General features: G+C 40.6%; 1 protein-coding gene across 1 annotated transcript; it reads left to right on the forward strand.

Annotated features, from left to right (window-relative positions):
• Positions 1 to 407: 407 nt before the first annotated feature.
• RAB27B (RAB27B, member RAS oncogene family) lies at positions 408 to 10,131 on the forward strand. Its single transcript, XM_026076903.1, has 5 exons — positions 408 to 575; positions 3,544 to 3,629; positions 5,564 to 5,667; positions 7,497 to 7,620; positions 9,602 to 10,131. Exons 1-5 carry the CDS (start codon positions 423 to 425, stop codon positions 9,789 to 9,791), a joined length of 657 nt encoding a protein of 218 aa, XP_025932688.1. The 5' UTR covers positions 408 to 422; the 3' UTR covers positions 9,792 to 10,131.
• The last annotated feature ends 1,168 nt before the right edge of the window (positions 10,132 to 11,299 follow it).

Raw genomic sequence — 11,299 nt, forward strand, 5'->3', positions numbered from 1 at the left:
GAGCCACGTCTGGGTTTCCCTTTTCACACCTGTTTCTGCATTTCTCTTCTTGAAATGCAGAATGGTTTGAGCAGGAGGATTTAGCCCTGTGTTTCATATCTGCTCATTAAAAGAAAGTCTTACAGCAGTATTCAGAACAAAAATAAAAATTTTGTCCCCAACTCTGTCAATCTAAGCTTCCAATCGTATCTAAAAAATTGAAAGTATAAATTGTATTAACACATGTCAGCTAAACTGAAATTATGAGTTTTACTGCTTCTTTCCATTAGCAAGTACACCAACATAACTTGCAACCTTGATTACAGGCAGCAGCATTTCAATGGACAAAAATCTAAATGAAGCAAAACCAAACAGGAAGGGGATTTTGTTCTCTTTAAATCCATTTTTTCTCCTCTTTGCATAGGTTCCTAAAAATTAGCACTATGACTGATGGAGACTATGACTATCTGATTAAACTCCTGGCCCTTGGAGACTCTGGGGTTGGAAAAACAACGTTCCTGTACAGATACACTGATAACAAATTTAATCCAAAATTCATCATGACAGTAGGGATAGACTTTCGGGAAAAACGAGTGGTAAGTTGTCTCGTGTGAATAATGTCTGCTATTTTTTTTTCTTCTTTATTCCTTATTGTTGAGAACAAATTTCATGTAAATGCATATTGCTTCTCTTACTGTGGGGTAAAACCTGTATTGATGATGCTTTTCCTGGTCTAGTTTTTGGCTCAAACAAGTCCTAATTAGGAATGGGGTAAAAGGGGAAGATGCTGTTATCCTTATCCTCTTGTTTGATGGTACCCTGGTTTAGTGTATATTGTTATTAAAGGATCTTTCCAAGAGCAGGGTCACATGATGCTGGTGAATGAGATTTGTTTGCGTCTAGAAATAACTCTAGCCCCAAAACTTGTAATTAAATAGAAAGGATGGAAAGCGGTAGAAGTGCAGAGGCTTCAGACTGCATAGCAAGGTAGGAAAGGAAATAATTTTGCCAACTGCACCGTGCCGCTTCCCCGAGTGCGGAGCAGCAGCAGGGCTGGAGACCCGTTAGGGCTGGCGGACGTCGTACCGGGGTGCCGGCGGGCGCTGCAGCGCTTCTGTTTCTTGACTCTAAATAGGAGATGAGTCTTGTGTATTGTCAGCTGGATTTTTTTCGTGGATATGGAAGCACACTTGCTTTGTTTTAATTTAATATATTTTAATAATTAATTATATTTTAATTGTATTTTAATTAATTAAATCTAATTGCATATTAATAATAATTATAATTTTAATATATTTGTTCATAGATCCTAACAGATACAGGCTAAATACAGGGTTTAAATTCAGCTTTCTGATAGTAACAATTGTACTTTGCTTAAATAGTGAAAGCATAAAAAATGAAAGATATTAGACCCTGGACAATGATTTTAGACATTTCCTTGATAAAAGTTGTAAATACTTCCCCAGTTCAAAGACGGGGACCTGTTTAAATTTGCTTCTTTTTAACTTACATGAAATACTTCAAGAATTTTGCGTGAAAAGTGTTCGTAAGTCTTGACAACCCCGAGGTGACTCAACGGGTGTAAGGACCATGTAAGACCCACGGCTTATCTAGAGCCGTTCAGCCTGGCGAGGGAAACGTGCTAAAAGCTAATCCTTTTGCCTGAGAATAACTCTGCAGCTCTGACAAAACTTTATACTATTTATTTTGAACGAAACTAAGTGCTTTTCAGCCCTTCATCAGGTTAATGTAAGACCTAAAAATCATTCACAATATTTATTATTAAAACATTTCCCAGTTTTGAAATAGTTGACTAAAATCCAATGTCTTGGCAATATCCCCCCCCCCCTTTGGGGGTCCAGGTGTAATTTATGTGTTTCTTGGTCCCCTGTGTGAACCGTGTCAGCATATCTGCACATGCTCCAGTCAGGGCACTCGTTAGGTGTGTTCAGGTCCCTCGGGAACCTGCCAGTTAAAATGCAGTGGTTGTAGTTCTGCAGCACCAGAAAATTAATCATTAGGCCTTAGGTAGAATAAAAGAGCCTTGCATCTGGATTTTGTCTTAAATTGCTCAGACTCAGCATTAGGTAAGTTCAGGCCAGTTAAACATGATGCACAAGTTGCAGTCTGGTTCATTCTCCTCGCTGTTAGATTCCACTGAGGTAATAAGAGTAAAATATTAACGCTTATTTTTATTGCAAAGAAATGTCTGAACATGCCAATTGCTGGCGTGCTCTTTCCGTAGCTACTCAGAGCTCAGAGGCTCATTAAAGCGCTCTGAACCTGGACGCCGGATTCGTTCGAGAGGGTTGAACTTTTCTGCTAAAGGTTGTGGTCAGATTTCTTCAGTAATTTTTCCATTACAATATATTTTGGGGGTAGGATGTTTTATAAGGGTGGGAGAAACTATGTCTTACATGAAATTTTACCAGCTTTGAAACTTCTTGAAGGTCTGTTGGAATAAACTATCTCTTAAGAAAGAGATTTTAAAGGTTAAATGTGTGGTTTTCTGTTGTATAAAAGTCACTTCAAAAAGTGACCCTATGTGATTCCCTGTTTACTTTGCTAAATATTACAGGAAGATGCCCCAGCAAACCTATTTAATTTACAAAACTCGGTGTGGTTGATGCATCGATGCGTTCCTGATTTTGAGAGCTGGCACCTGCCGCAAAGAAAAGTGCGTTGCAGTTGGAAGCTATGTGCTGAAATTGCAACAATTTAAACAAGTCTATAGAATAATCTGGGTTAGAAAGGACCTCCAGAGGTCATCTAATCCAACCCCCAATTACTATTGATTTGTTTGGGCAGGAGAACTCGATGCTGTATTTTGCAGCCCGGGGAGGGCAGGTGAAGAGGCATTCCACGTCCCCAGGGAAGGCTAGCGGAGCCTCTGGATAAGGCCATGTCCATAAAATCCATATTGTCTTGACCTAAACGCAAGAGCTATGTTTGCCTGCTTCTAAAAACTGCGAAGAATCTGCTGGACTAACCCAGACAACAAAACCAGATCATATGTACTTTTCTCCCACTGCCTTTAAGTATATCAGTTAATTTTCACACTTTCTTTTTGATAACGAATTGAGCCCCAGCAAAAGTGCCGTTTGTTAAGCACTATGAGTTTGCAATCCCAGTTAGTAAGAAAGTCGTTAAGGTCGAACAGAAATTAATGAAGAGAAAATAGTTTTTTTTGTAATAGAGGTTAATCCTGTCAGTCGCCTATAAAATTCATAGGAACAGCAATGAAGCTGCATGCAGAAAGCTTGCTCAGCACCCTGATATACCAGCTTTTACAGAATTGGATCTCATGTGAAGTACTGACTATGGCCAAGTTGTCTTACAGGGCAGCTTTCATAGACGTTTCATATGGCTTCTGGGTTTTTAAGTGTTGTTACAAGCCTCCCTCTGAAGTGTTTTTTAGTAGTAAGAGTCAGCTTTAAGTTAAGGACTGAACTTTTCCTCTTTACTTGTTGCTTAGTTCCCGCACAAAACATAAAAAAGACCGTGATGCAAGCGACGGCTTTCAGTGTCAGCGCTACTGTTGTACTGATCTGCCTCTTCCTTTAGGTTTACAATAGCAGAGGACCAAATGGATCTCCGGGAAAAGCCTTTAAGGTACATCTCCAGCTTTGGGACACAGCCGGACAGGAAAGGTAATGAGTTCAGCAGTTCCATACAGCTCATTGGAAATCAAGTTTTTTACATTTCTGAAGAAACCATTAACCTGTTGAGGGGGAAAAAAAAAACCCTCAAAAATCATGTTATTTTGGGACACCAAACATATATGTCAGAAATAAAGTTTTCCAGACGTGGCTTTGGTACAGTGACCAGAGAATCTAGAAAGTAGGACTGGAAGGAATTTAAAGCAGTCTCTTCCTGGCCTCAGGACAGCACAGCCCTCTCATTTCTGGCACTTGTGGGTTATTGGTTCATTGACTGGGTTTTTTGTTTTGTACTGGTTTTTGGCTTCATAATATGTTCTTAATCTCCTCTGGAAGGGATTGTATAACTTACCTACCTATCCTATTCTCCTGAGTTTTTGATCCTATTATTTTTTAAAGGGGGAACTGCATATGCTGCTTTCTTAAGCTTCCCCTGGCGGTTCTGCACAACCAAATGCACCGGCTTTTGCTAGCGTAGCGCGTGTGGTTGCCCCACATTACTCCTGATGTCATCTGTCGGCAAGAGACTTAAATACAGTTCACATCTCTCTGCGGTGTGTTAGCGCCTGAAGAGCGGCAGACTAAAGCATTCACCTGCAGGAGAGGAAGGAGAGGAGAGAGGAGGCAGCCTGCAGGTTTCCAAAGGAAGCCGAGCTCATGTCGCGTGGCAGGGCTTGCTGGGCTGTGCGAAGAGCGCGAGGAGGCTGCAGTGTGCTCTCCGGGTCTCTCCCTCTTATCCTCAAGCACTATTTGTGTATACATAAAGAAGCAGCCTCTAAAAGAAGTTAAACATTTTGAGACTATTTTTTCCTGGGAAGAAAAACCTAAACATACGTGTCAGATATCTGACATGCTGCTGTGGAGAGCTTTTGTTTTAATTTTCGTGGATGTGTGTTGTAAAGTATCAGTTACAGGTTTGGGTTCTGTTAGATTGTGTGAGATTGGTCGCACGTGGTCATGTCACATGGTCATGTTTTGTGAGGTGTCTGCTCCCTGTAATATATAAAAATATATATGTAAAAAAAATAGGGTGTCAGAGCTTTGTTGTACAGTTTACAAGCACTCTGTGAAAGTCTTGAATTATTTGGATTTTCTTCATGTGTCAAATTTGAACAGGTTTGTGACCTTTTGGTTGTAGTTTGTAACAAACAAGGTTGTAGTTTCATGGTCTGTAGTTTCATCCAGTTTCATGGCTTTGTAAGAAGGCTATAAATCATATAATTGTGAATGCAGACTTATTAAATGTTTCGTTCAGGTCCATTTACAGAGTGCATGCGTACCCTGTAAATAACGTTACATTCCCCTTTTAGCTGAGTTTCCCAGTAGACATTCGCCCTGAACAGTCAAAAACCTGAGAGTAGCCATCTACTCTTCCTTCGCTGCCTTCTCTAATTCTTGCTGTATTAGGCAATGTGCATCCATCGACTGCGTGTGTCATCGCGGCAGCTGAATCCATTTCTATCACTGTGATTGGTGACGCATTAAATGCTTCTGCTTCTTTTTTCTTTTCTGCACTCTTTCCCCCCCTTCCCCCTTCCCTGGGAGTTTTTTCAGTTAAATCAGACAGGCAGAATTTGAACCAATAGATTAGTCACCGCCAAAGTTTATATTTTTACATGTAAGCTTCCTCTGGTAGATTACTAACACACTCTGATTAAGAACTATCGACTGATGTGATACATCATAATGAAGATGAAGGTCATGGATTTTGCTTCCGTGGGAACATATGTCCACTAAATCATACAGGCTCTTCGTATTTCAAAATATTTTAATGGAATTTTTGCACAAATGATTCAGAAAAGCTTTACGCTCTCTCTCATTTTCCTTTACTCAATTAAGACTTGCCAAAAATGTGTTTACCTAGAACCTTTGAGCTCAGTTTGTATTAATAGAGCTACCTTGTCTTTTCTTTTTCCTTCCTTCAGATTTCGAAGTCTTACCACAGCATTTTTCAGAGATGCCATGGGCTTTTTACTAATGTTTGATCTCACCAGTCAACAGAGCTTCTTAAATGTCAGAAATTGGATGAGTAAGTAGAACTGTAGAGCTTGCCTGTATTGGTTGACCTGAAGCTTTCTTGTGTATTTTGGGCTGCTAGGTGTCATTACGTGTGTCACTGTGAACTGAAAAGCAATCAAAGAAAGGAATTATGTCTAGTGTAGCCATAAATGGGGTACTTGCGGCCTGTGTGCTGCAAAACACACTTGCTCTTGCTGGGTTTTGGGATGCACGTGAGATGATCTGTCATTGTTGCATGCACCGCTGGAACCAAAAGTCTGCCGTAGATGGAGGATGTGCATCGCAGCCTGGCGGAGCATTGCCCCTTCCTATTGCTTACTCGGGCTGCACTGAATTGTCATGGACAGGGTAGGCCTGTGACTTAGGGTAAAAGCTTCATCACATTTGAAAGGTGAACACCCTTTCTTTTTCATGGTAGGTTATTTTGGGCATATACTTGGTAATCTTGTTTGGATTTGGTACAACCAATTAAATATATGACTTCTTGAAAATTCATGGCGTTTTTCACTTCCTCGAGCATACCTCATATTTTAGTTAATACACAGGAGCTTGGAAACTGTACTCTTGATATTGCTGTTAGTTTTATGGTGTGTTTTCTATTAGTAAAGCAGGATGCAATTCCTTCCTGTCTGCCTTGAGGTTTAATTAAAATTGAGCTTTGAGGTTTTTGTCTGGAAGCCTGCACAGAGTTTGCTTTCAGACTCTGAACAGCCAGACATATTGTGACCCTTAGCAAGGCCAATGCCACTTCCAGAGAGCTCTGGTTATTGAATCATGGAATTACAGCTTGCATCTGCAGTCGTTGGCAGCTTTTCTTGGGACAAGGGCCGGGCTAAAAGTGAAACAAAGGTTCAATTCCCAAAGTTTGTTTTTAATTGAGGGTTTTTGGAGCACTGTAAGGACAGAGGCCAGTACATTTCCAGCTAGATGAGCTGCAGGTCTACGTGGGGATAATATGGGAATCCAAACAGCTTTGTGAAAACAGCTCCATCGGATTTTACCTAGTAGCTGTGTTTCTTCTTCAGCGGTTCCCTCCTCCCCTAACCCGTTGCCATCATCACATTCGATGGCTTACCTAGTTGAGTCTCTAATTTTTTATGTATACTGCAACTTTTCAAGTCGGTCACCTCAAGATCGAGGCAAGTATAAGTAAATGGCTTTGTACAATTACGTACAAAACAAAAGGGTGAAGGTACAAAGTAAAAGGTTGAAGCTCTGGGCAGTACTTGTGCCTGGATCTTCGACTGGGAAAAACTGTCTTGAAGCCAATGAGTATACCCAAGAGAAAAAAAAGCATCAGGATTTTGTTGCAGGCTTCTGAAGAAATGTATTTGCAGCTGGTGTGGAATGCTTTTATTTATATATATATACATACATATATATATATATATATATATATATCCTTCCACAATGTCCTTGTGGGTCTTACTGAATAAGAGAGTTCTGGCTGGTGGAGGTTTTCGGGGAGGTTTGGCAGGAGGGCACAGTTCTCTTCTTTTCTTCTTTACTGGAGGCCTGTTGGTATGCTCATTTTTTAGGTTAAAGCACTATATTTACTACACTTTGAAGTTAAGCCTTTTCATGTGTTGGTAAAATAAATACTGGGAAAAAAAATTCTAGTACTATTTCTACTACCATTTCCGCTTCCTATTTTGAAATTCACCTTAATGAGTAGAAGTATGACAAAGAAATGTTTGGTGTGAAACGGTTACGTAGCCTGGGGTATTTCAAGGTGGACAGGAGGAAAGAGAATTGTTTCAGGTATCTTTAATCATCAACGATCTTAGGCTTTAAGGAACTTCCAGCATTCTCTAAACTCCAGTTTATTTTTCCTTCTAGGTCAGCTGCAAGCCAATGCATATTGTGAGAATCCAGATATAGTGTTGATTGGTAATAAAGCTGATTTATCAGACCTAAGAGAGGTAAATGAAAGGCAAGCAAAAGACCTGGCGGACAAATATGGGTAAGCAAATTATGAGAGGAGCTAAATTTAGTTAATAACGGTGGTAGGTATAGGTGATGACTGACTAGAGGCAGTCACAAGTATACTTATAAACTCTTAAGATTTGTAGGTATTGCAGTATCCTGTGTGCACCTTCTATAGTGATATCCAACCTGTCACACTTTCAGATCAACCTGTTTGGATAGGAAATAAGTAGAAGGCAAAGTCACTGTATAATAGTTTTGCTAAAATATTGCAACATGAATAATATGGCTGAAATGAAGCACTCTTACTAGAAAACTACAGTCTTGGGATGTTGGCTTGCCCCAAGGACTTTGGACAGAGTATTCCAGGGGCAAATGCGCACTTCTACATTTCTTTGCAGTAATACATATCACTTACAGGCTGTCCTGATACTGGATGAACTGGCCTTGTATTGTAGTTAGTAAATAGTGCTGTCTCCTTACATGGGTAAAAAGAATGTATTTTTTTTGCTTTAATCACCTTTACTAGGCAGTGGGGGTTGCTCACAGAGGATGGGGCCAGCGGCATAAGACTGCCTGAGAGACTGTGAGGAGTAATAAGCAAATCAGACCTAGTACTCTTAAAAGTAAGATTTTTCTACAGGCAGGTAAGGAGGTCAGTGACACTGGAAAGTTAGCTTGTGCCAGTTTATACAGTGGAAGTGCTGGAGCAATTGATAGTCCTCTCTGCTAAAAAAGAAGGATTGGAAGGCAGTCTTTTGGATTCAAATGGGATTTCAGAACGGAAACAGCTACACCTAAGCTAAATTGTGCTTATAAATAGACAGGTTCTCACTGAGGGCTAAATAGCAAAAGCTGTACCTATCTGCTAAATAGCAGATTCGTTCTGGTGAACTTAAATAAGCAAACTTTGTTTCACCAGCCAGTGAGCTGGCTGAAACCAGCAAGCAAAACCGTAAAACATCTAGATCACAATGGCATGATAGGAAAAATGAGCTTGGCTTTAAAATAATGGACATAAATGGCTCATATAGCCTATGGGGGCTTTCAAATTGTGTTTTGGCAGAGGTTCTTCACAGGGAGCAGAGTTCTGAGTGAGCAGGGAAGCACTGGAGCTGGGTAGGTTCTCATATATCAAAAATGAATAAAGTTTGGTGGTTTTGGAACAGGCAAATGCTGGCATTTGTACTAGGCTGAGTGCTACTGAAGGTGCAAGTGAGAGGTGCAGGAGCTGCAAGTTGTGGCATGCGGACTGATTTATATTGGGAGGGATATCTTTCCTGGGGCACGTGGTTGGGCTCTAGGTGAGCTGTAAGCGCTCAAGTGTCTGGCTGTGTTTTATTGTTCCGCTAGAGCCGGCACTCAGTGTTAAGATTTAATGCTTGCTAGAGTCGGAAGGCATGAAGAATAATAGGAAGGTGGCACTAACGTGACCTCACTGCATTACTGCAGCAGTCCTGTCGTGAAAGAAAATTAGTGGAAACAGAAGGACTTTTTTTGGAAGGCAGCTGCAACGAGCAGAAGCCTGGAAAAACTTCCATGTGAGAGACTAAGCTGATCTGAAAAGATTCTGTATCTAGAGAGTATCCAAGAAAGGTGTGAAAACTTTACCTACAGTAAAGTATTCCCGCTGGAGAAACCCTGCAGGTCTGCAATGGTAGGATATACTCCATGGTCCCTGAAATTTGCTGTAAATGCAGACCTAGGTTTCACTTCCCAGTAGACCTTCTAGTTACCTGCAGGATTTTTTCAGCTATTTTTTCACTGTTCAAAGTCAAAATGCCAGGACAAATTTTGCAATTTAATGTTGCTTTTTAGTATTTATATCCTAATATTACCATGTAATAGGAACAGGAGTTTTGGCTCTGCCCAGAAGGGAAATAGTATCCAGGCAAACCAGAAGTCCAAATCTGTCAGATTCCTCTCATTAACACCAAAACCATCACTGATATTACAGAGAGTTCAGTCTCAACCGTCTTAAAAAGTCTTCCCAACAAAACTTTTCATTTTCGTTGTAGCATACCGTACTTTGAAACGAGTGCTGCTACTGGACAAAATGTGGAGAAGGCTGTGGACACTCTCCTGGACTTGATAATGAAACGCATGGAGCAGTGCGTGGACAAGACGCAAGTCTCTGACACCGCCAACGGGGGAAGCTCGGGAAAGCTAGATTCAGCAAAACCGGAGGCGAAAAAGTGTGCCTGCTAGACTTCACCTCTAAACTGTGAGAACCAATCAAAATATTTCATCAGAAAACGGTTGACTTACCACCAAATCCAAACCTGCTCTGTTGAGCCATGCACAGAAGCAAAGTTGTGTTGTTTTATTGGGATTGTGCATTTTTTTTTTCTCCAAAGAACTGATTTAAAAATGAAAACCTGTGTCTCAGTGAGGCTCTTGTGCTGAAATAATTCTTCCTGAAAGGTGCCATTTTCATGAAAATTCTCCCCTCTTTTCTTCCCCTTCCCACTCCCTTCCCCTCCAGCCCTCATCTTTATTTTACATGTGATCAGGATACTGAATAGAGGAAAGTCGCTTTATTTTTTTAAAAAAGGAGGGAAGGAACCTATTGTCTATATAAACTGGATATAGAAATTAAAATGGAAGTGGGTGGTTTTCTAGGTCTGTGCCATTTTTCCACAGATTCCTGTTTCTTTATAATTCTTGATCTACATCAGGGACCATGCATTTTCTAAGGCGTACAGAAGATTTTATATGGCCTACTAAGAAAAAACTTTACTACTTGCACAGAGTAAGCAATGCTGTGAATCTGTCCTGACTGAATCACTGATAAGTTGGTTAGTTGGGGGTGTGTGGGGTGTGTGTGTCTCTTTTGGGTTTGGGGGGGGGAGGGGAGGAAGAAAGGGATTTAATTTTTAACAAATTAATCAGGGAATTGTGCAACGTCACTTTTGTTGCCAATAATCCAAGCAGGGATTGGAGAGTTGCAGGAAAAAGTATTGAGAGGAATTCTCGCGCTGCAGGGACAGTTTAAAAAGAAAAGAGCGCAATCTATGGAAAAAGAGAAAAGATGCATTTTGTGAAGCATCTTCTGAATCTCACCGTAAGCAAAAAATAGTTTTTCTCCCTTCCCCCACATAAGGAAACCGTCCTTTTTCTTTCTTTCTTCAGATAACTGCATATCCCAGGTGGGACAAGGGAAAGAGCTTGTGAATGTTTGCACTGTCTGAAAGAGGACTGTAAATTCGGTCACGCTGGGGGAATCACTAAGAAGTTACTCACTGTGGATTTTGGGGGGCCTCAGTACGTTCAGGTTTTCAACAGAGAGAAACTTTCTCATATTCTCTACAAGGGGCAACATGGGAAAACAGTGAGGTGGGGACTTGGAATGACAGGCTTCCAAAGTATGCCTGCCTCGAGATGGAAATGTAGTGCAGAAGTTTGCAGATATTTCAGAGGAATGGATAAAAAATAGCCTGTTAGTTTGCTACAGTAGAAGGGTAAAATGTGAAGGAGGTCTTTTACAGATGAAAGTAAAAAAATCGAATGAAACAGCAAATAGCTTGTTACAAGCAAAGACAAGTAGAGGAAAAATTAAAGAAATGGAAACTTATGGATCATTTTTGAAATCAAATTATAGCATATTGATTAGTCTGCCCTGTCCTATCTCGTAGAATAGCAGTTCTGCTTTTATGGAGCTGGTAGTTAAGGGTCTATTAGTGTTTATTGTGCTTTACGCTGCTGTCACTTGGAAG

Source organism: Apteryx rowi, unplaced genomic scaffold, assembly GCF_003343035.1.
Source record: "Apteryx rowi isolate R43461 unplaced genomic scaffold, aptRow1 scaffold_442, whole genome shotgun sequence".
In the NCBI taxonomy this organism is placed as follows: domain Eukaryota; kingdom Metazoa; phylum Chordata; class Aves; order Apterygiformes; family Apterygidae; genus Apteryx; species Apteryx rowi.

Excerpts from the sequence above, each read along its gene's own strand:
- RAB27B (XM_026076903.1), top strand. The coding sequence starts at position 423 with ATGACTGATGGAGACTATGACTATCTGATTAAACTCCTGGCCCTTGGA. Across the intron at positions 5,668-7,496 it reads AAATGTCAGAAATTGGATGA|GTCAGCTGCAAGCCAATGCA; the intron begins GTAAGTAGAACT and ends TTTTCCTTCTAG. Across the intron at positions 7,621-9,601 it reads GACCTGGCGGACAAATATGG|CATACCGTACTTTGAAACGA; the intron begins GTAAGCAAATTA and ends TTTTCGTTGTAG.